This window comes from Rhinatrema bivittatum, chromosome 5, assembly GCF_901001135.1.
Source record: "Rhinatrema bivittatum chromosome 5, aRhiBiv1.1, whole genome shotgun sequence".
Taxonomy (NCBI): Eukaryota; Metazoa; Chordata; class Amphibia; order Gymnophiona; family Rhinatrematidae; genus Rhinatrema; species Rhinatrema bivittatum.
In genome coordinates this window covers 221,719,972-221,745,343 of record NC_042619.1, presented here as the reverse complement: position 1 = coordinate 221,745,343, position 25,372 = coordinate 221,719,972, and the positions used below count along the sequence as shown (strand labels likewise).

At 45.4% G+C, this 25,372-nt stretch overlaps 1 protein-coding gene and 1 long non-coding RNA gene across 2 annotated transcripts in view; one reads left to right on the top strand and one right to left on the bottom strand.

Annotated features, from left to right (window-relative positions):
* NHS (NHS actin remodeling regulator) overlaps positions 1–25,372 on the bottom strand; it is a 337,410-nt gene that overhangs the window by 60,932 nt on the left and 251,106 nt on the right. Inside the window, exons 2-4 of the mRNA XM_029603299.1 lie at positions 15,476–15,628; positions 5,736–5,866; positions 1,425–1,487 (exon numbers count right to left, since the gene is read on the bottom strand). Coding sequence (XP_029459159.1) covers positions 1,425–1,487; positions 5,736–5,866; positions 15,476–15,628 — 347 coding nt within the window. The remainder of the gene's footprint in view (positions 1–1,424; positions 1,488–5,735; positions 5,867–15,475; positions 15,629–25,372) is intronic.
* LOC115092461 lies at positions 5,789–14,479 on the top strand. Its single transcript, XR_003857005.1, has 3 exons — positions 5,789–6,023; positions 6,469–6,577; positions 12,531–14,479. It is a non-coding gene; the product is annotated as an uncharacterized LOC115092461 (long non-coding RNA).

Below are 25,372 nucleotides of genomic sequence, written 5' to 3'. Positions count from 1 at the left end.
TGTTTATGATAATTTTAGATTTACCAGACAACACGCTTATGTTAGTGCTTCGGATAAGTAGTGTATTGCGGGGTGTGTTAAAGTTTTGAGTGAGAGAGAGAGACTCTGGGAAAGCTTTCACAGTATTCAACTATTTATATCACTATAGGAGGGCCAGCTAATAACTCGAGGTGAGGTGTTGGTGGTGGTTTAGGGTTTAGGGGCCAGTTTTACATGCAGAGTGAGAAGTATGAACAGCATAGTACACCGAGGTGAAGATTTGATGTCATTTGGAGTGAGGAAAGTCTCACAAAGATAAGATTTCTACAATGTTCTCTCACCCTAGCTTGATAGTACCCTGTTATAGAGTCCATAAACATTGTAGAAATCTCATCTTTGTGAGACTTTCCTCACTCCAAATGACGTCAAATCTTCACTGAGGTCTACTGTGCTGTTCATACGTCTCACTTAGTTGAATACTGTGAAGGCCTCCCCAGGTTCGTTCATCTCACTTACTTGAATACTGTGAAGGCCTCCCCAGGTTCGTTCATCTCACTTAGTTGAATACTGTGAAGGCCTCCCCAGAGACTGTCTCTCTCTTGCTCTCTCCCTCCCTCTTCTCTCCTCCACTCCACTCTATTCCACTCCACTCCCTCTCCCAAGCCCAGAAATGGCCGAAATGCAATTTGTGATCTTTATTGCAAATTGCGCTATGGCCATTTCGGGCATTTTGCACAGCTTAAAGCCAGGAAACAAGGTGTAGTTATTTCCGGCATTAAAAGCGTGCTATAACGTGTGTTATGCTATTGCACAGTGTGAAAATGCCCTTCATTTTAATTAATCCTGCCCAAACCCCTTCCCAATCCCGCCCTATGAAAACTTTGCATTCGCGCAATGCGATAGCATTAGTATCGCATGTGTGATGGCATTATTGCGGGCGTTAATGCCATAACGCATTTTGATGAATGACCCTGTAAGTTAGGGGCGTAACTGAAGGAGTTGAGTTAACCAGCTAAGTTAATCGGCTAACTCCAATATTCAATGTTAGCTAGATGACTTAACCAGCTAAGTGTGGTCGGGCCAAAGAGCTATTCTAAAGTTAGGCAGCTATAGTTAGCCGGTTACATTTAATAGTATATATCTCTAATGTTAGCCAAATAAATTTATCTGGCTAACTTTGTTAGCCAGACTGTGTCTGAATATGAACCTCATAGTATCAGCAAATACAATGCAGTCCCCACAAATATCTAGGAGCTGGCCCTACAGGTAGTCAGAGTCTTGCTGAAGACATGTTCATTAGAAGAACATGCAGCCAAGGACCACAGAGAGAGACCAGATGGAAGAAAGGAAACAAGAGAAAACAGGTGGAAAATGCAAGATGGACAGAAGGAAGCATGCAAGGCTTTTGGTGAAGGCACACTCATCTCCACTGCAATTCCAAGTACCTTTCTGCTCCAGGGGGTCATGTGGCAACACTCAGTGGGAGAGGGCGGGCGAGGGCGGTTAGACTATGAACATAAAATGTAGGGAGAGAAAAAAACAGGCAAAATTAAAAATGTACACAAAAAAAACCAAACAACAACAAATGTCATATGAGTTTTGGATATGCATGAATTGGTAATGGATTGAGAATATGCTTTAAAATCATTAGACACATTGAGAAATTCTGGTAAATGGTAAACATGGACATAGCTTCCCTAGAAAGCCATCACTTGGCTCCAGTGCTCTCAGGATCTTCCTCTGCCAGAAATTTTGATGACACGTTTGCGTTACTGTCACAGCATCAATAGATGGCAGAACTGTGCCAGATCTGCAATGTTCTGAGACTACAGTCTGCCACAGAATTTTAGCTTGTTTCTATTATTCAATCTTGTGGTCTTAATTTTAGGTCTCCTTTTCTTCTTGCTGAACAAGATCAACTTGCTCATATCTTGGCTCTGCTGCTCACTATTCTGATCTTATACCTAGTTCCTATTTCTGTTTGCATTTTAGGGATGTGCATTTGTTTGAAACAAATGTGCAAAATGTGCTAACTGAGGCCATTTTTCAGATACATTATGCAAGAAACAAACCGAAAATGGCCTCTCACGTAAATACCTGAAATTTTCAGGTATTTTTGTTTTCTTAACAACAACAAAAAAAAAAAGGCCTTCCACCCCCCCCCCCCCCTCTCCCACCCCTCAAGCAAAGATTCTGGGCCCAGGGCAAGCCCAGTCAGGGCCTCCTGTCCCACCAATCCCTGCTTCCGCTTCAGGGCCCGGACCTACCCAACTAGGCCGTGACCAGTCAGGGCCTCTGAGGGGCCCGCTGACCCCTCCCTCAAAGAATTGGCCTGTGTTGGGGCTGGGGACATCACTGGTCCCCACTTACTCCTTCTGTCAAGGGGGAACCACCATGATGGGGGCAGCAATGATTCCCATAGCTCCTGCCCCTATGGAGTTCTATAAAAAATGGCACCAGCTGCACCTGAGACAGGAAGTGCCATCTTCCAAGTGGTTGGTCAGAAGCTATGGGCACCCCTCCTGTACTTTTTTTGGTGAAACCCCCCCCCCTCCCTCAATGGAAGTGGTAAGTGGGGACCAAAGAGGTCCCTTGTTCCCGGCACTGGCCAGTTCTTCGGGGGGGGGGGGGGAGGGGGAATTGGAGGGGCATGAGGAGGCCCCGGTGGGACATCTCAGTCCAGTCAGGTAGGCCCGGGCCCCAAAGTTGTTTTTTCTGGTGGGAGGGGATTGGAGGGGCCCGGGCAGGCCACGGCTGGGCTCTTCCCACGCCCTGAATCTTTGTTGAGGGGCAGAATAAGGGTGGGAAGCCTGTTCAAATTTGATTTTTTGCTTTAGGGGGTTTTCAGTTCTGAAAATCAACTAAAATAAAAAAAAAATATATTAAATGAATCAAAAAAATGAATATTCCCCTCCCACCCTTCAAATGACAAAATGAAAATTATTGGGCCTGCACATCCCTATTGGATTTCCACCTTGCTCTTCACAAAGGACTCAGAGTGGTTTACAATATAAATAAAGTTACAGCAGAATAAAACAAAACAATTCATAAAAAAGCTAACAATACAAAATATATGAGTGCAAAATTCATCATCATTTATCAATACAGGATAATTACTTCAAATCAAAACACACAAGTTTCCCAAATTAAAACTTTTAAACAGCAAATATTAAATATATGGTCAACTGTACATCATCATAAGAGAGCAGTAGAATCTGTCTGAGAAGTAAGAGAAGTAAAGTTAAGTGTGTACATGAGATACTTTGTGTGTCAGAGTCCATGAATTTACCCTTCAGCTGTTGGTGCAATTTTTTAAAAATGCTTGGCTTGTTTGCAGCCTGTGCACACGGGAATTTCACAGCCCTCAATGTTGCCCAGGTAAAATCATTTAAAAATTAGCCTTGTGCTTTGCATGATGCAACACTTGTATTTGTGCACCAATAAAGAACAGCGCCACAGTTAACTGAAGGCTCAGAACAGTGGGACTGACCACATAGGGGTTTTGAAAGGGAGGGAGAACAATTTGCAGACTGTCTGTGTTGGGAGGAAGAACACAGGTGCTTTTTACTAGCAGAATCTGCACCAAGTTTTGAAGAGAAAATCCGCATGTACTGTGCCTTTGCTTTAAATTGTGCGGTGGTCACAAAGTGCCAGCAGTCTTTTGCATCTGCTTTTTGTGCAGCTACTTTTTCCGTGGAAAATAACACATGAAAATACAATCTACGTGTGCTATTTCCCTCCGCTGACCTAGACATGCCACTGGGAAAGCCTCCCCTAAATACAGCTAAAAGTATGGAGGCTGCACTGAGGGAAAAGAAATGTCAGACAACCAAGTTGATGCAAGTAAATCACTGTCTGCCCATATACGTGGCTTTGAAAATTACTCATCTGTATCAGAAATGAAATGTAGTCCAGAGCTAAAAAAAAAAAGCTGAATTTTAAATGATAAGCTGTATTTGAACAGACTAAAGAAATGCTATAAAATATTTATTCTGTTTTAGGGGTTTTTTTGGGGTTTTTTTTATAGCTAATTCCTTTATTCTTAACAAAAAACGCATTACCAAAGTCTGGCAAACTGGAAGAAAAAGGCACCTGCTGATGACATCATTATCTGCGCCCCTGCACCGGGTGTTCCGTTATTTAAACCAATGATGATGTCATCAGCAGGTGCCTCTTTCTTCCATTCTGAAAGTGTGCTGGTCTACGTTTTCTGAACACAGCCATTACCGGTGAAACATACGGCAACATAGAAAGCAACAGATCAGTCTGTGGATGGGGTCCTGATCAGTCATGCATAGATTGAAAATCTATTTGAAAACTGCAAAAAACTTTTCGTTTTCCTGTTTTGAGGGATGGCTGATGGAAAGTTAGAAACATCACTTCTTGTGCTTTCCCACCATTCACCACTATAATTATCAACTTAAATAAGCTTTATTTCCTTCCTGCTCCTGTATCACAAATTGCCTCGCTTCATGGCTATAATTTATTCGGGCCTTTGTTCTGCCTGATGGTGGGTGGCTTATTTTACATTGGAATGCTTTAAAGTGATACCTTACTGTTGAAAAGATTGCTTTGATTTTGTTAATGCTAAAATATAGTACAAATAAGCCTTGTTCTGTAGCCTGTGATACATATATTATTCTAAACACAGTGACGGATAGCTTGGCAAAAATTTGAGCTAACAACTTAGCTGGCTCCAAAATTTGTCTTTGCATTTTATTCTTTTTATCATTGTTTGTATGTTTGTTTTATACATTACTTAAGTTTATGTATGTTTCATTGTAATCCACACTGATGAATTGCTTGGAAGTAGCAGATAAGTGAAATAGATAAATAATAATTTTGGTTAAATGGAAATGCTGCCTGAGAGTGCATAGTGCTAAAATATAGTGCCAGGAGCAGGAAACCATGAATCAAGGTTTTCTTCTTGGTACTGTCCATCCAGTTGTCCTCTGCTTGTGTTTTAACTTAGCCAACATTTAAATTCCACTACCTTGAAAGGCTCATTTAAATGTGTTTATTCTACACTTGTTAACTATTGGGGACTAGATAAAGAACATGTGATGAGGGGCCATTCATGGCCAACATAATCCACCGAGAATCCAGTTTTTCCACTACCAATATGGTTACTAAAAGTCTGCATTAATGGTTTCAAAATCACATACAGCTAAAGTGCAACAAATCAAAGGCATAAAATAGTACAATAAGAGCAAATAGTCTGCCATGTTAATTCCCTGTCAGCGGAGTCCTCAGGTACGAACATGAATATTTGAATTACTTTATTACGCAGAATTGCATTTTCTGAGTGACTTGATGTACACTTGAGCATGAGTATGTTATGTTATATTACATTTACAGTAAGCCTAGCGATAATGATGGGTGTGTGAGCAGTCAATGGAAAATCTGTAGCACTGCAGATGATGTGGTCTGGACCAAAAATGCTAACAGCAGGCAAATATTGCAAAAAGTTGTTGAGTGGTGTTAACTGGATGCCAGGGAGCACCATTCAGCGGATTTAATGCATACAATTTAAAGGGGCCACAAGTAGGGCTTGACTGCCCCCGGAGACGAACAAGAAGGGTGGCATATTAGGCCTGAATGGAGAGTCTGGGGGTCTCCAATAGATACATGTGTATACACACACACACACACCTCTCCAAAACCAAGCAAAACTAAGGAGTGTAATTACAGTATGAGGCACTGACTGTGTGTGTATAAAGGCATTCTTTAAGTCCATACTCCGCAGGAAAGCTTACTATTGGCAGGTGTTGATCCTTTATCTGTCGCCTCTTCTGATTGTAGGTAGCTGGGAATGTGGGGAGTGGAGGAGCCACAGAGATGAAGGTCAGCAATCTTTCCTCTCTAGGCTCAGCCCAATTTTGTGGCTCTGTTTGAGAAGGAAAGGAAAGAGAAAGACACAGTCAGAACAAGAGCTACTGCACCCTGCATCCAGACCATGGCGTGTCCACGGCTTCCTCTTCTCCCTCAGCGCTGAGGGAGACAATTCTTCTCCTTGACCCATGCTACTGATGTCTTTCTCTAAGGTAAGACCTAGAAAAGATCAAAGACATGTTTCCTCTCATTTACCAAGACTCCTTCATAAGCGTCTTCAAATGCTGGCAGCTTAGCACCCGGTTGCCACCATCATGAACTCTTCACTGCTTTTCTTGTGCAACTTCTCTAGCACTGTCACATTTTTCTGAAAGCCCTTTGAGCTAGTATCCCTGCACCTGCCTTTGTGGACCTTTTTGTTGATACAACGTTACGCCAGAAATTATTCCAGCACCTACCACTGAAATCGTCACAGAGCCTCTGCAAGCTCACCTCATCTCTTCTAAACTGCCGTTCCTGCGTATTGGCTCTTCTAACGTTATCTACCTGATTTTCTCCATTGCACTGAGTTTTGTGCCTGCATTAGGTTGCATTAGATTGCTATATGTCATTGCACCTAATATTGATAACAATAATAAATCACCTTTTGTTATACAGCGGTATCTACGTGGAAGGCACTGCAGAAAGAATAAACACAGCACTTTCAGGATCATCATAGTCGTCGGCACTCAAGCCCAGTGTTGTGATTTGCTCAAAAGGGCAGCAGGTACGCGAATCACGGAACAGAAATAGGTTCTTTCTGTACCATTTAAGTCCTACTGTTTGGGGAGATCACCCAGTCTAGCACCAATGGGCCATCGAAAGACAGCTGGTACTATCAGTCCAGTGCAAGGACCTGGGTTCAAGCCCTGGCACAGGGCTGCTGCTGCTGCTGCGATGCTGCAGAGGCAGCGTTCACAGCCCCCGGGGGGAGGGGAAATCTCAGTCATTACACAATAGCAACCGCTAACGGCTGGATTCATGGCCCATGATTGCAAGATTGTGGTACATGGCCCCCAGGCGAGGACTGCCTGTGGAAAGGGGATATAAAATAGGATAAAAAAAAATCTCTGGGGAATTGTGTGTGAAGGCTCATGAAGCCCCCGCCTGAGCTGAGAGTACAGAGGAACCTGAAAGGTCAAAAGAAAAGTAGTCCAGTCTATTTAAAAAAAAAACAGAGGTGCAGGCTAAGTTGTTTAAGCCCTAATTGTCTACCTCATTCAGTTTTTGCTTAGTGGTAAAAAAATGTTTTATTGAACCACAAAGCAAAGAACCCACTAACAATCACGCTTCTACTATGCTGCGCTCTTAATAAAGTTATTGCTGCTTCATTCTTACCTCCAACGGAAGTCACAAAGACAGTTGACTTGTACATATTAGGGAGCAAATTTTGAAAGGCGTTACATGCAGAAAATTTGCATCTACACGTGTAAGTAACCCGTACATGCTATTTTATAAGCATCAGAAGTACGCGTGTATTTTTGGCTTTGTGTACACATTTACCTGTGGCAAAACAGGGACGGTCTAAGGGCGATACAGGGCAAGACAAACAGATACGCACGTAAGTTGCTATTTTATAAGAGATTTCTCTGAACACATTAGGCAACTTATTCGCACAATTTGGCATCTGCTAATTATTCAGCGCAATTGATATCAGACACATCTAATGTCTGCTACTATTGGTTGGGTAGGAGATGCGAGTGAATTGGGGGAAGTTCAGGGTGAAGGGTGTAGATGAACTGGAAACACACTGGATGAACTGGCAGAGGTATCAGCAACTGGTGATTTCAAGTATGCACACAAATTTTAAAATATATCTGCCTCCGCGTTTAAATCAGGGTTTTTTAACCACACCGAAAATGTATGCATTTTCAATTCATTACAGGTATTAACACAGTCTGAAAAATACATGCATATGTCGGGAGCAGATATAGGCACTGTACAGTTTATAAAACACTAGGATAAATCTCTGTGCCGCCACTGATGCATGCAAATCCAGTAACATGAACAGGTTTGACGGTTACTCTCTTTGTGATGATGCAACTATATCTGTTGGCAATGTCTATTCACTAATACTGAGGCATTCCATGTCCAATCCATTTCATTAACTTGGGAGCCTTACAAAGTCATTTTGTTTTCCAATTTTGTGCAAGAACTAATACTATTCTTTACTGAATGTGATCCATGTTTGTTAATCCCAGTGCATCTTGTCTCCACAAGATGGCAGAATCAGATTACGGTGACACAGCATTACCACAGAAGGAAGGGATGCTTCCCTTCCTTCTGTGGTAATGCTGGTTCCCCTGTCTGCAGTTGAATTTTGTGACTCGGCATTTCCAGTGCCCTTCTGCCAAGGTTTGCTGCTACGTCAGAAACTGCTCAAGAATCATGGCTTGGTAGCAGCGCTTTATACTGTATTAGGTATTGAAATTCACTAATCAGTAAGGTTGTTACATAATATTGAATTAATTAAATTAATTTATAAATCACCCAATTTAACCAAAGCAGTGTACTAAGTAGATAACCACCTTATCAACATAGCATAAAAACACTGATAGAAAACAAAGGAGCCAACAATATCATAAAACAAAAATGACCAAAATATACTCAATATACAGCATCAACATTACTAAGCACATACACCATAGACAGTATCAGCATACAACAACATAATAACCCTATAAATTCCATAAAAGCTCTTAATACTTTATAATCCAACATATACAATTACCAAAAATCATACCCTATCCTATAGTTTATAATCTAGTAAGTCAAAACTCATCATTTATTATCATGGAGCAGGGGTCCCCAAATTTGGTCCTCAGTGGCCAGAATCCAGTCAGGCTCTCAGGATTCCCACAATCAATATGCATGAGATCTATTTGCATGCATGGCCTCCACTGTATGCAAATAGATCTCATGCACATTGTGGAAATCCTGAAAACCCAATTGGAGTGTGACCCTCAAGGACCATGTTTGGGGACCCTTGCCATGGGGCATCCAAAAATGCCTCTTCTAACGATAGGACCCACTATCTAAAATATCTCCAATCGCCATCCTCTACTGTCTCCACTCCTCCCCACCAGCACCCTCAACACTCCTCCACCAACTATAAGGTCCCCTATGTAAAATGTCAGTTCTAAGCCACTGCCCTCCAACAGCCCCATCCTCCAAAAATCCCAATCAACCCATCCACCCCCCCTCCATATCAATCTTCCAGTGCCCCCAGTCTAACCAAGTCCCCCACCCATCCTCGAATGTCATACTCTATACCTATTTCCTCCTAACCTATCAACCACCCCCTCCTCAACCAACTAAGCTTCACCTCCACTACCCACGACCGACTCTAATCCAAACTTGGGATATTTAATAATATCATCCGATTTGCTTTTCTAGTATGGGATCAAAGTAAAAGCAATAAACTTTAAAAGAAAAAACATATTTTGAAAGAATAAGCAGATTTTAAAGGAAAGCCATGTGTGCAGGCTACTTTTTCAGAATTACATTCAACAAGCAGTAATACCCACTCTCTCTCATTTCAACATCCTATGAACAACTCATTCTTTTTTTTTACATACTTTAAGAAGCTCCTCTTCAATTCATCTGGCATGCTACCATATAGCCTCGCACTCACTGGTTCTTATTGGTCAGTGTTGACCTAATATCACCACTGTACAAATCCAGTCAGATCCAAGCCCATGTGATGTAGGTTTTTATGACATCATTCTCAATCTGATAGCCTCTGCGAAAATTACAGGGGAGGCATTTAAATAATTTGAAAGACTCCAATAGCCATTGCGAAGAACTTCTTTACCAGCTGACACCAACATTAAGCTGCATTTTTCCTGCGGAGTTCAAAATAATGCTTTTCGATTTGGTGGTATGCACCTATCTCACAAATGGTCAGCAGGCGCATAAAACTGATGGTATGCACATAGGTGGGTGGCTGTCTAAATACACGCATACCATCAGTTTTGCGAGCCTACCCTCTATTTGTGAAATATGCGCGTACCGCCGAAATGAATGAAATGACTTGACCAATGAATGCACGACCCTGTCCAGTAACATACTCTCTCACTGTAACCTTGTATTTTTATTTACTTTTTCAGGTGACTGAGACAATTATATTAAAACAAATGCCTTATTTCCAACTGGGTCCCAGAGGCTCTGGGGCATGAAGTCATACACAGGTCATGCATAGGGTCGGTGGGAGTTTTAAGTTTGTGTCACAAGATTCCTCCTGACTCCATATTCAGAGCTGTAATCACTCGGCCACTCCTCATTTTCACTGTTACCCAAGCAGACCCATTGAGCTAGCACTAACTAATACTCATGTTGTCAGGGCGTACTGTCCATGTTATAACCCCAGGGAAAGAAGCGGGGCTCGACACTGGTGGAGCCAGCTGGAACAGGAATCTTTGCCTATAGCAGCCTCCTTCCCCTCAGGCTGAGCCCTCATGTGGTGGTGGTGGGCTGCAAGACCAGGGTACTGAAAGATGCCCACAGGAAGGGACAACCCGCAGCAGGAGCAGGAACAAAAGGACCTCCCCAAACGAGACAGATTGGGACACAAAAACAGAAACATGACAAGACAAGGCAGAATACATGGCCCGAGAGTAGGCCAGCATAAGGCCTCAGAGTAGGGCCATGTGACACCCTGAGCGATCTTTGGTTTACCAGAGGACAAAGTCAATCTGGATTCTGGCTATCCTTATGCAGCTCTTATTACAATCAAAAATTAACAAAACACAAGCCTGCTGGAAACAGAAATGCAGCAGTTTACTCACACAAGTCACTTAGCAAAGTTCCTGCTTTCTTCTAGTCTCACCTGGGGCCTCCCTTTCTCTCTGGGCCCTGGCGTCATATCCCTCATCCCAGGGGAAATGTCCTGCAACCAGGGTTCCCTTGTGGCTGTCTTAAGGTAGACAAGGCTAAATGCCTGGTCCCTGGACTTTTAAGGAGGGTCTAACATACATTCTTTTATAGGACACAAGAACCAGAGACTGAGAGTACAGGGAACAAAACGAGAAAAATAGACCATGACTAGGACCCAAAGCTCTGGCAGAAACAAATTAGACCAGGGCTTCCCAAACTTTTATCCAATGCCTCTATTTTAGCCCTTGAAAATTCACAGAACCCCAGAGGATGACCAAAAGAAATTTAGTAGGGGTGCCGTTCCCCTCCAACCATCACTCCACACTTTCCCTCCCGCACTCCTATTGATCCCCTCTCTCAACCTCCACCCTCTCCAGTCAATCTCTCTCTCAATCTCCAATCCCTCCAGAGGACTTCCTCTCCTAACCTCTTCCCCTCCAGTGGACCCCTTCTCCCAACCTCTGCCTCCCTTAACTGATCCCCTCTTACTTCCCCCATCCCTTCTCACACCTCTTTCAGCCCTTTTTACATCTCCCCAGTAGATCCTCTTGTCATCACCACTCTTCTTATAACCCCCAACTGATCCTCTGTCATCCCCTCCCTCCTACCTCCCAACCTCACATTTTCCCCTTCAACTCTTCTCTCACACATCCCCAGTTGATCTCCTCTCATCCTCTATTACATCCCCCAATCTTCTGAAATTCACCCTCTCTCATTCCAAACCCATATTCTTTCCACATCATCTAACCCTCAGACCCCTCCTGCATCTGATCTATTCCTTCAAACAGCTCCTCCAAATATCCCCCGTCCAGAGTCAGCAGCATTTTCTTCTGAGCCCTGGGCCAAAAGTGGGTAACAATTGGTGGGATGCCAGGCTGATAACAGGGGTGACATTTTTGTCTTGGGTAGGTTCAGTGATGGGCAAGGAGCAATGGCAACTTCCACCAGCCAACGCACACTCATTCTTCCTCTCTCCTTAAGGCTAGTCCCTAGCCCAATGATCATCTGCAAACACCAATGGCATCAGTAATGAAAGTAAGCATGGGGCCTATAAACTAGTACAATTTCACAGACCCTGCATCAGCCCCAATTTTTCCTCACGCAGGGCGTCCTATTACCTCAGAAAATTACATAAGGGAATACCACAGAAGGGCCTTTTTCCCTCATGCAGGGCTTCCTATTACCTCAGAAAATCATGTAAGGGAATACCACAGAAGGGCCTGTAAGTGTGAGCTGGCTCAGAAGCCTCAGGCTGACTGATGCTGCTGCTGCTAGCACCCAGATAGTGCTGCTGTTTGAGACACTTGTGACCCCAGCTGAAGGTTTAATGACCCGCATTTGGGGTCCCAATCCATAGTTTGGGAAGCCCTGTTCTAGACAGACAAGGATCAAGAATACAAAAGCAAGACAAGGACCATGAGTGAAAAAGATCCAGTGTTAGGCAGGCTTATAACTGAGGCAGCACCAGAACAACATGGCCGCCAGCAGGACTTCCAAGCCATAGAGCCTGGAGGACTAGGCAGCTAGTTCTCAAAACCCACTGAGGGCCCCTGCTGGCAAGAAGCTAGAATTGCCCACAGATCCTCACAAGTGGCTGAATGAATCAGGAAATGGCAAAACTGCAGTTTACTAAGATAAGATAAAGAAGTTATAGTCATGTTAAATATAAATTAGGAAAATCTGATAAACCAATTCTTTATTTTATCTTTAATTAATCTGGTTCAGATATGATTAATACATTTGATTGTTTACCTTTACAGTAAATCTTTAATCAAATTCTATATATTTTGAATCAAACTATGTAGGAGTCCAGAAGAACCTTGTTCTGTGCTTTAACAGTTTCCAGACCCTGAAGAAAACAGAGTTGCCCATTATATGAAAAGAACTGGAGAAGATGAATGTCAAAAAGAAAAGACAAATAGAAAAAAACAGATTCTGCAATAGGTCATCAAACCCTCAGCAGAAAGACAGTTTTTGCATGCAGAGAGTACATGCAGGTTTGTTACAGAGACTATCGAACTGAGCCGAGACAATGAATCCAGCCAGTAGGATTCTCTTGCAAAGGCTGGGAATGAACCAGGTTCTCAAACAAGGCAATTCATTTCCAGGGAAAGCATCTGGAAATGTTTCCCTGGGCATAAAGTATAGAAGAAGAAAGATAATTCCTCTGCACTGCTTCAGAGCACACAAACAAAACTGCCCGTCCAACCCTGGTCCTCATACATTCCCTTAAATTTGTTTCTGCCAGAGCTTTGGGTCCTAGTCATGGGCTTTTTTTCTCGTTTTGTTCCCTGATAACAAAGTTTGCCCACACACTCTTCCACACACATCTTCCCACATACACACTACACCCATGCCCACACACACACACACACATAAAAGGTTAAATTACTGGGCAGGGCAGATTAACAAGGGTAAACAGTGTGTACAGCATTTAGTTGCATCATTATTAAAAAGGTTCTGTAAAGACAGATAAGAACATCCTTACAATAATTCTTATTATAAGGCACCACCAGTACTTTCAAATTTCCCAACTCTCCTTTTTATGGGCAAAATCATAGCAGAGCACCGTTTGGAAAGGACCCAGCAAGCTAGGAGTCTGGATGTTGGGGTAACAGCCACACGGAGTCTGATGGCTGCTTGACTTATTGTAAGACTTGTGGTAGGATGTGGAATGGGAGTGGTGTTGGGCGTGAACTAAAAATAAGATTTTGCACACTTAGCTACTCCAGAGGGTGGAGGACAGTGGAGAAAGATGACAAAAACTTGCCTGGATAAGGAACGCTATCCTACAGAAGGTCATACTCTACGGCCGGCAGCTGGGGTACATCCTTGGCAGTGCGGAGAGGAATAATCAGGAGGTCTGGATGGGCCACTTCCTCTTTTCTTGCTCTCATCTACTATGTTACGATATTACTATTTTCCACTCTCTATCTGTGCAAAGCTCTCCAATGGTGGAACGCATGCACTGAGTTCTGCCTTACCGTGCATTACAACCGAAATGGAACCTGCCCAAAAAGCTTGCAATATATTGGAAGGAAAATGAAGAGCAACAGAAATAAAATGAGCACAGGAAGGGTGGAGGGGAGCACGGAACTTGCCCGTATTCCTACAGTGAGATTCAGCTCTGGAAACTTAAGGAGGTCTCAGATTTTAAAGCTCCATGTTACCTGCCCTACATCTTCCCCCCTTAAAAAACATTAAAGACTTGTAGAAAATGAGAACAAACCTAAGTTAATAAGAGAGCAACTTTCAAATGGTTGCGCAGAAGTGTGGAGCCTGCCAGTGCTGTTCTTTTTCCCTCGCAAGACTTGACGTCACTTTTCAAAGGGAAGGCTTTCCTAAGTACCCACCCCTGCTGTGTGCGCAGATGACGCTTCCAGTGAAATCCTGTTAAACCACAGAATCACCTCATCCAATGATATTTCTTACCCTTTAAAGCCTTCAACAACAATTTGATCTCCCAGATAGGTGAATTATGTAATTGTTTTATAACATCTTTTTTTTTTGAAAAAACAGAAAAGGAAAACAATTTTTTAGCTGAAGAGGAAAGTTTCATACCATTTTTTTTTTAATCCCCAATCGGGTGATATCATTGTATTGTAATCATGAACTGACCTCCACCAGCCAATGTATTTTTTTTTGTGAACCTTTTTTATGTGCGTGAATTAAAAGTCTGCCATTTCAATAACATCTTCTCTTCAACAATTTAAACTGTAACACAAATACCGACATAGCTGGGTGGCTTTTTCAATTCTCATGAATGCCAACTTATCTGTATGGCTGTTTTCAACTGGGAATAATAGTTTGTGGACTCCCTCAAGAATTTTTCATATATTAAGTGCATCTGAGTGTGGCTTCCAGTGAAATGACACAGGTGAGCACTAACCCATCCCCAGCTTCACCCCCAAGGTCCGCGCGTGTACTGGCGCTATGCGGGCACATTTATTTATTTAAAACATTTCTTGTCCGCCTATAGTGATCCTGGGTGCTAAGCAGAGTGTAATAAAAAATGTAAAATACAGTAAACACTATTAAAATAAAACGCTGCATACCGGAATTAGCATGCCCCTTATACACATACTGGAAAACACCAACTGCCTGCCAACCTAAACTGTTACGCACGCTTCCTGAAACAGTAGGGCCTTGAATTGCTTAGGGAAGAGAGCAAGATTATCCACTGCTCGTAAAGATTCAGGTAATCCCTTCCAAAGCATAGAAAGAGCCCGATTCCTGGTCTCTCTTAAATGTCCAAGTTTCACTGATGGTATTGATAATAAGCCCTTAACCCTGAAAACATAAAGTCCGGGGCAGGAAGGACTTAAAAACAAGAATCAGGATCTTAAATGTAATACGTTGTCGAACAGGAAGGCAAGGCAATTGCTGCAATACAGGGTAAGATGCTCCCAGGGTAGACCCCCTTAGGGCCTCTTAGTGCGGTGCTTCTCGACCCAGTCCTCGGGGCACACCTAGCCAGTCGGGGTTTCAGAATACCCACAATGAATATGCATGAGAGAGATTTGCATACAATGGAAGCAGTAGTCACTCAGCATTACATTCTGCTGGAGACCATTAAAAATGGCTGGTTGGGCTTCTCAGTCCCTCACTTACATTTCCAGTTTGTCACGCCTCTTGGGCATTTTTGGATTGTCACCCTGGGCTGGGCAGTGAGGAGGTGGCATTTTTTTTTTGCTTTAACTGCTCAGGCGAGCACCCAGAAGAGACAGACAGAAGGCTCCCGGACGCTCACCTCGGTGCGGGGCTTGCAGGCTCTGCTTGGCGTGGTGGTGCAGTTCCTCCACACACGGTGGCCTGGTGGAGGGCAGAAAAATATTTCTTTGCTGATGCCAAGGAGTCCTGTAGTACACACTTAGTTTGCTTTCTGCATCCAGGTTTGAAACAGCTGTTGAATCAAAAATAAGAGCATATGTTACTTAAAATGTCTACCTGTTCTATTTCACACTGCTTAAGGAGCTCATGGGCAATTACATTCTGGCACCACTAGACACGTGCATCTCTGACATCCCAAAGTAGAAATCCTCCTTTTCAGGGAGTGGGGGCTCTGCATAGACGGGGACTCACGTGCCAAACTAGTTGAGTTTTCCGTCCTGCCGTCTTTTCTGCCTCCCATTGTTTTGGCACTAAGCTAATCCTTTCTCCCTGCACCCCAAAAGGAATGCAGCAGTGCCGCGCCCCTCTCCCGCTATATGTTCAGAGCTTGCTGTCCTGGTATGAAGAAAGGAGAAGCACTTGCTTCCAGTACAAGCATTTCTTTTCATGCAAATTAAAATGGCATTATGCGGTGGGACATGGGGCACTGATAATGAGAGGACAGCTCATATTTCTTCTCCTGTTATGCTGCTGTCACCAATTACTCGGTGACCTCTTGTTTTCTCTGCCAGGTTAGAAAGTCACAATAACCACTCCGCCTACAGGCTAAGGGTTACACGATGCTGGTAATGGAATAAAAGCTGAGGATTGAAAAATCACTGCTCCTCTCTCATACCGCCTCCCATTTCTCCTCTCCCTGTAGCTATCATGCACAGAACTTAACCTATAAATATAAATTAGGAGATAGGCATAAGGGGGAAGAGGCATTCTAAATGTGCTTGCAGGTTAGGACCCTCCCGGTTACAGCCACAGTTCTCATTTGAGCTTTGAAAAGAAGGGTTTATTTACAGGCCGGCCTGCATTTGTCAATAGGATCCGTAGGTCTGTGCATGGGGTGGCAGAAATCTGGGGGCAGCAGGGCTGGCTGAAGAATGGCTGCCTTCTTCCTGCTGTGCTGAATCTCACCCAGCAGAGAACAGCCCTCTGCTTCCTGATCCAGCTGCAGAGAGCAGGAGGGGAGGAGGGCAGCCCGGAGCAGGAAGCAGAGGGGGATCATTTGGGGAGGTTAGGAGAGGCTGCATGGGGGGGGGGGGGAAATCAATGGGAGGTGAGGAGAGAGGATTGGCTGGGATGCATGTATGTGTGTGTGTGTGTGTGTGTGTTAGAGAGAGGGGAACAGGGGGAGGAGGACACTGTTTGTGTGTGAGAAAGAAGGAGTTGGTGCCAGAGATAGGTATTTATATATCTGGCTGGGTGGGAGGTTAGACAGGACCGGAGCACAGTTAGGACACCTTTTCTTCCACACAAACCACACCACCACCAAATTCAAATCCTCCTTCCCATGTTCTCAGATTCTGTCCTCCAGATCCTGGAAACTCCCTTCCTTCCTACCTCTTAGATCCTGGAATCTTCCTCCACACACACACACTCCATCTCCTAATTCCAGATCCTCTAATCCCCCCTTCTTCCTCTCTCTTTCCTCTCTTCCCTCCTTCCCAGCCCTTTCTCTCTCACCTCCCCCATCTCCAGTCCTTCTCACTCTTATATCCCCAATCCCCAGGCCTCTTTCTCCATCCCTTGTCCTCTCACCCTCTCCATCTTAACTTCCCATCTACGACCTCTCCTCCCAGTGCTTATATTCAAGATCCCTTTTCCTCACACAATAAAAATACATAAATTCTACAGCCATAAACAAGCTTGGAAAAATATTTGTATAATGTAATATAAAAGATGGAAATATTTGCAAAAGTGCTTCAAAATTGTCTAATTCGTGTTGCAGGAAATGGTTGGGCTGTGCCTTAGCTCTTCCACTCCCTACTGTCTGAGCTTCTTGGCAGCGGGGGGGCCACACAACACCTGCACTACCTGGGGATATTTTCAAGACGCGAGTTTCCGTACAAAGAGTGCTGTACCAGGTCCAGCACTGCTTTACTCACTGTGACAGGCCTAGGCATTCCAGGTTACTTCACTGCTTCTTCAGGCCAGAGTCCAGGTGTTCCCTGAGCTTTACCTCACCTCCTTCTCCACAGTGCAACCCTCAACCATTCAGCTGCCAGAACCCTGAGCCTTTCCCAGCACTCTCTTTTGAACCCCTGAGGTCCATTCCAGAGCCTCAGGGGCAGGGCCATCTCCCAGGCTAACAATGGTCTGAGGCTGCTTTAGCTTAAGCTGCCCTATAGCTTCACATGCACGGCAAGAGTCCTCAACCATATAGATCCTGGTTCAAGGCCCACCCAAACATTTTTATCCTTTTATCTACATGAATGTCTTTGCATTAGTCCTGGCTTCTTTTTCAGTGATCCAACCTAAGAATTATCCAAAGATGAGAAGATAGGACCCCTTTTCAGAAAGCTATTACTCTGTGTCCTGATTGGTCCTTCAGACACAATACATAAAGAACTAGCCCCAAAGTTTCTAGAACTCTCCAGTCTTGGCTGGGAATGCAGAAGTATCAATCTGTGCCAAAGCCCTATCTCAGCTCCACACATCCTTGTGAGGACAGCCTATCGTAAACCTTCTCAGGCACTGGGCAACTACAATCAGGGCCAGCGTGTCCATTAGGTGAACTTCGGCAGTCGCCTAGGGGGTTGAGCTGTAGGGGGCGCCGAAGAGCAACCACGTGGTGCCGCAAGCGGGGCCTATCCCACTCGTGGCAAACAGAAATAGAGAGACTATGTGCTTCTCAGGTACAGCACACAGTGTCGCACCCCCCCCCCCTACCTGTTTCAGCGCCGACTGTGTGCTCAGTCTCTATTTCCTTTTGCCGCGAGCAGGTTAGGCCCCCACTTGCAGTACCAAGTGGCTGCTCTTTGGCGCCTCCTACGGCTCGGTGGCCATGAGAAGCACACAGTAGGGGGGCACCACCGGGGGGGGGGGGGGTGGAGCGACCTGGGGGGGAGGGGCGGCAGCGCAAGGGTCACCTAGGGCACCCAATACCCTTGCACCGTCCCGGACTATAATAAAACATATCTAGCTAGCATTAACTATCCTTGTTATTTCACCTGTTGGCTAATTACATCTTTTTTCTGTTCACTGTTCTTATTATTTTTATTACACCTGTAGTATGTTAGTTCTGTATGAATCTGTATTGTAGGTGCATTTCTAGGAAATGTATAACACTTGGGTTGGGTGGGGTCTCGGAGTCCCTATAAATCATCCAGGAATAGCCTATGGGCAGAGTAATTGCCCAGAGGCAGGCAGGATCCCAACTGATATTCAAATCTAGTTTAAAATTTCACCTTTTTAAATCTGATTTTACATCCTAAGTACTTTTCTACAATAAATACACTTCCCACATACTTTTGTTTGTCATGACTAGATTGTAAGCTCCATAGAGCATGGACTGTCTCTTATGTGTATTTGTACAACACTGTGTAGGTGTAGTAGTACTGTTGAAATGGTTAGCAGTAGTTGGTGGACAAGAGGTTACCAGTGTAGAGGCATTTGTGCAGTAGCAGGCAGGGTCTGGGCAGTGCTTGGCAAGACCTTCCAAGTGTCCACAAGGTTAACCCAGGGTGGGTGGGTGTTAGGGATAGCACTAAGCCACTGCATGACAAACCTTCTTCTCTGGTGACAGAAGTGGGATCATCAGGCTCAGTATGTGGATTGAGGGTCACCACCCACTGCGTGGTTCAGAGTGGGATTTTATTCTGCAATCTCCAGACGCAGAGCACAGTGAACAACTGCAGTGGCAGCGAGGACTCCCCTAATTCAGTTTCGTTGGTAGAGTTAGGAGTTTAGCTGCATGCTGATAGTGGACGACCCCGTGTGAGTGGCGGAGGACAGTGTTCTCATGGTAGACGACAACAACCAGGAGTCCCTGGAAATGCCCGTCCTAACAAGAGAGTATCCACATGTCCACAGCAACCAGGAGTTTGTGGACTCGCCTGTTCTGATGGAGGCGTATCAGTACATCCTGAGTTCCATTCCTGATGGGAGATCAAACTCTCTAATTGCACAGGCCCAAGAACTGGTGGGGCCTGATGCCACATCAGCCGAAATCCAGCAGTTTATTTATTTATTTTGACTTATATACTGCCAATACACATGGCCCTAGGCAGCTTACACTTTAAAACATACATATTCTGTAAAAGACAAATACACATTCTGCTAAAGAAAAAACACAAAGAGCGGCAGCAGCAGGAAGAACGGGAAGACCGACAGGGGCGAGAGAAGCGGGAATTTCAGATGCAGAAAATGAAGATGGATATGGAAATGGCTCAAATCCAAGGCTCCAGCCACTCCTCTGTGCCGAAGACAGAAAGCGGCTCCACAGCCCAGATAAGAGGCCGATTTGTCTGCGCAGTTTGATGATACCCGAGCTGACTCCGATGGGTATCTCTCAGTGAGATTCCTGAAAAAGACTGGATTTGGTATTTGGGTGGGAAGCTCACTGAGAGAGCACGCGAGGTGTTCCAAGGAGTGTCCATGGAGACATTTTCCCAGTTTGAGGAGATGCGCAAGGCTTTGCGTGAACCGTTATGTCATCAAGCCGGAGACCTACGGAACCAAGTTTCATAGTTTGCAGAAGGGAGAAGATGATACCCACAGTGAGTTTGAGATCCAGCTGTGATAGATACCAGCACAACCTGAATCTGAAGTTAAAACCCTGGAAGACTGTCAAAAATCTGATGGTCCTGGAGAAGTTTATACAAAGATGCCATCCAGAGGTGAGAGAGCACGTTCAAGATCACCAACCCCATACTCCAGAGAAGGCAGCTAAGCTGGCTGACATCTTTGAGGTTCATATTCCAAAGCATTTAGCCGGTTACCTCAGAAGTTAGCCAGCTAAATGAATGTTTGGGCACAAATTCGGCTAAATTCTAGCCAGCTAATAAGTTAGGAAGTTAGAATTTAGCCAGATAAGTCAGGGGTGTTCTGGGGGAGTATCTGGGGGGAGCTGAGTTAGCCAGCTAAGTTAACAGGCGAATTCCTATATTCAGAGTTAGCCAGATGACTTAATCGGCTTAAGTCTGGTTGGGCCAAAGAGCTATCCTCAAGTTAGCCGGCTATACTTTTCCAGCTAACTTAAAGATAGCCATCTATAATGAATAGTGCGGCTGCGCTACTGAATATAGTTAGCAAAATTAACTTTTCTATCCAGACTATGTCTGATTATGGACCTCTTTGTAGCTAACTGCCCCTGGCTGGCAAACAGAAGCCATCAAAATCTATAACAGCAAGCATCTCAGGCCATAAGTCTAATGTTCCTGCAATCTCAAGGTCATTCAGCAAACCTTCCAGTTTTACTCAGAAGGACTTCTAAGAATAAAACGTCCATGTTACCAGTGTGGATGCACAGGACATTTCGAGGTGAATTGTCCTGGGTGGGAGGTTGCTAGTGAAGGGGCAGTTGTGCAAGCGGAGGCAGGGCCTGGGCAGTGCTTGGCAGGAGCCTCCGAGAACCTGCACATTTATCCTGGAACCAGTGTCAGGGCTAGGCGTTATGTGACATAAATAATCCGTAAAGAAAAAAAAAAGTTAGCCTTGGGGTTTGAGAAAGGAAAACCCAGAGCTCAAACGAGAGCCATCCAAGCATGCCCCGGCCAAGTGCATCATGTGATGGGAGTATGTATTTTATTGATAAATGCACAGCAAAGACCTTTCCGCCATCTTCCCTCTTAACAACTGTGAAAGCACGAGAAAGCTGCTCTATTGCACCTCATATTAAGTAACGTTCTGGTTCATTAATCAGCTACCGTCTAACAAGTCAACCTTACAGGGGGTCAGGAGGTCAGCTCTCTCCTGCCCTGGGGGTGAGGAAGCCATCACCAAAGAAATAACAGAGGAGGGGCGCGCATTGATTCTGCGACTGTGTACAAAGGGAGGCTGGCCTGCTAATGAAGCGTCCAAAAGCTCTTTAAGCAAGCTCCACAACTTGCTCAGCCGCGCCGAGAGGCGACCAAAGAATGCCTGGAATCCCACCGCCGTATCAGACAGACAGACAGACAGACAGCACAGGAGTGCCGGCCGGTGCAAAGCGGCCCAGACGCCAGCAACCCCGGATCAGCCCCCAAGTCCCTGCTTTCTGTTTTGGTTTCAAGGGATCCTTTGCTGGGAAAAATGCATTGGGCATGGAGTGCAAAGCTCAGATTGATTTATGAGGTCACATAAAGGATGAACATTTTTTAACAGCGAAAGAACCATCCGAGCAGGTGAGCAAGTGATTTCTAAACAGTAAACTGAGAAGTAGATATGAGCTGAAAGTCCAAAAACAGCTTCACTCATGCAACACACAGATTTCATGTGTAGAGACAGAAAGCGCCTTCAGGGGGCCCATGCAATAAATCAGCGTGGAAAACGGGCACTCAGGGGTAGATTTTATAAATGTACGCGCGGGCGTACTTTTGTTCGTGCACCAGGCGCGAACAAAAGTACGCTGGATTTTATAGGATACGCGCGTAGCCGCGCGTATCCTATAAAATCCGGGGGGTCGGCGAGCGCAAGGGGGTGCACATTTGTGCAACCTGCGTGCGCCAAGCCTGGCACGCGCTGCCTGTTCCCTTCGAGGCCGCTCCGAAATCGGAGCGGCCTCGGAGGGAACTTTCCTTCCACTTCCCCTCACCTTCCCCTCCTTTCCCCTATCTAACCCACCCCCCCAGCCCTATCTAAACCCCCCCTACCTTTGTTGGCAGATTTACGCCTGCGGAAAGCGGGGTAGATTTTCAAAGGGGTACGCGCGTACCCCCCCGAAAACCTACCCCAAACCCCCCTGCGCGTGCCGAGCCTATTTTGCATAGGCTTGGCATCGCTCGCAAGCCCCGGGGCTTGCATGGAGGGGCGTGTCGGGGGCGTGCTGCGAGTGAGGCGGCATTTCGGGGGCGGGTCCGGGGGCGTGGCACGGCGCCAGCCCGGGGGCATGGTCGAGGCCTCCGGACCAGCCCCCGGGTCGGGTGATGGCGCACCAGCAGCCCGCAGGCGTAAATCTGCCAACAAAGGTAGGGGGGGGGGGTTTAGATAGGGCCGGGGGGGTGGGTTAGGTAGGGGAAGGGAGGGGAGGCGGAAGGAAAGGAACAGGCAGCGCGCGCCGGGCTCGGCGCGCGCAGGTTGCACAAATGTGCGCCCCCTTGCGTGCGCCGACCCCGGATTTTATAGGCTACACACGTATCTTATAAAATCCAGCGTACTTTTGTTCGCGCCTGGTGCACGAACAAAAGTACGCCCGCGCATACATTTATAAAATCTACCCCAGCAGGTCTAAATCTGTGCGCGCCAGCGGGCTGCTGGCGCGCCATCACCCGACCCAGGGGCTGGTCTGGAGGCCTCGACCATGCCCCCGGGCCGGCGCCACGCCCCCGGCCCCCCCCCCCCCCGAAACGCCGCATCACTCGCGGCACGCCCCCCGACACGCGTCCCAGGGCTTGCGCGCGCCGCCGAGCCTATGCAAAATAGGCTCGGCGCGCGCAGGGGGGGTTTGGGGTAGGTTTTCGGGGGGTACGCGTGTATCGTACGCGCATACCCCTTTGAAAATCTACCCCTCAGTGTTGAGCGCCCGCTTTCCTAACGCGCACCCTGCCACCTCTCCTGGGCGCTTGAATATTTAAATGAGGGGGGTCACGCTGCCAAGGAGGTGCTAGGGACAAATGTGTGCCCCCTAGTGCCTCCTTGGCAGTGGGCACCCAGGAGAAGTGGCTCTCACCGGGTTAGGTAAACAGAAGCTCATTAACTGAGTCCTTTTTCCTAACCTGACTGCTGGCAACATTTTGTTTTGTACATTCTTGCCCTTTTTGTTCCTCCAACTTAATATGGCCACTTGGTGAAGAGGACAGCTCTTCACATGTTCATAAACTAGACCCGTACGGTCTCTATCCTGGTTTCCAGGTTAGCAGGGGACGGGTTTGTGACTGAGGCCAACTGCGCGGCTCAGCGGAAGGACGCTGCACAGCAGTAATCTAATCTGAAATGATGCTCTCCGCTGTCTTTGTGGCTTCCTGTAGCCACAGGGCAGGTAGACGGTATACGAACCAGCTGAAAGGGGGAAGAGATGCAACTGAGGAGAAGATATGGTACACTGAGGGCCCAGGGTGTGCAGTGCACAGCTGCCTGCATGGAGACAATAAACAGACTGTGTCTTTACTATTGATGGGCTGGGTGTTTAGATGGTCCGAACACAATAACCAAAAAGCTGACCCAGTTTAAGTTATCATTTTGTGTGTGTGTGTGTGTGTGTGTGTGTGTGTGTGTGTGTGAGTGATTGGGGGAGGGGAAGGGCGGGTAGAGGTGGGGATTTAATCCATCAAAATCACTACAAAAACTAAGTCCCTTCAGGGACTTTTTCCATTATCAGTGACAAGGGTAAAGCAAAAGGAGAGCAGGGTCACCAGAAGACTGGAGTCAGGGAAGGAGAGCATTAGAAACAGAGTATGAAATGTGGTTTAAGTGAGAAAGGCAGACATTTTAATATTTTATTTAAAACTAAGAAATCCTGTAAAAACTGTAGGATATGAAATATAGTTGGGCATGGAAGGAGGCAATTTTGAAACTCCACCCACGTATGAGATGAATCAGTTCACATCATGATAAAAGCAAGTATTTGCCCATCTTTCAGCTGATTTGGATCATGAAGGAGCTTCAGGAATGAACTCGGAAATAAATTCCCTGGGAAGAAGAATAAGAGTAATTATCACAAACTCTCAATCAGCGCTGGCTATAACTGAACATATTTTGTAAAGGAACCCTCCAGTTTAACTGCTTGGCACAGTTATCCTACGCTGCTTGATCATCCTTTGAAACTGTGACAGTCCCCATACTTTTATTTCACTTACTCTCGCATTTTCCATTAAACTGCTTTGTTCATCCTAGAATTGGATGTCTTGTGGTGATCTCACTTTACACAAAGCAAAGACCTAATACCAGGATAGCAATTTCTCTCTTTCGGCATTCTGTGCTCTAGCAAGTAAGAACACTGGCTGCATCACCAGGCTGCTATGCACATCCAGTGCCAAATCTCTGGCTATATATTTACAGCATGACAGTCAAATCTGCAGCCCAGGATTTGTGGCTGGTCACGGGTACCTCCTAATTGGTAAAAGAGAGCCTGGAGCCTGTTTCAGTAGTCTAGAATAAGCCCAGCCCAAGACAAATTGGCTGAACAGAAGAGCAGCAGCAGGGGCCCGCCTGCCACCACAGCAAAACGGAGAGGGTTTTAAAGGTGACGCTTACAACCTCCACTCCCCTAGACCTTGGTGAATTCTGGTGTTGTTTCTGCCTCCACTGGAAGGCCATTCTATGCATCCACCACCCTTTCCATGAAGAAATATTTTCTAACACGCTTTCATTCACAGGTTCGTTTAAAAAAAAAAAAGTTTATATTTATGATTGTGTTGTCAAGTCACATCATAAGATTATTGGTTTTTGGTGTGGATATATTGATGACTTTCTAATGGTACGGTTTGATGACCAAATCCATTTTTTTTTACCTAATTAATAATTCATTTAAATTGAGGCTCATTAAGAAAAATTCAACATACATTGTCTTTATGGATATTTATTGAAGACTGACAATTTGGAAGTTATCTGTACTTCATTGTTTCATAAACATAATAATTGTAATTGTTCACTACCGTTAGTACGTACTATCCCCCCTTAAGTCAATTTTTTACCTATTAGAAGAATATGCACTGCTGCTCCCTGCCATGCAGAGGGCCTCAGTTCAACATCGAGGCTAGGATTCCGTTCCCCAGCCCTGGGTGGTAGGGAGGGGGCAGAAGATCTGATCCAGGATTTGAACCCAGCTCTTCTGCATGGGCCACTGATTCACCAGTCCGGCCCACAATATCTAAATATTAAGGGGTAGATTTTAAAAGCCCTGCACGCG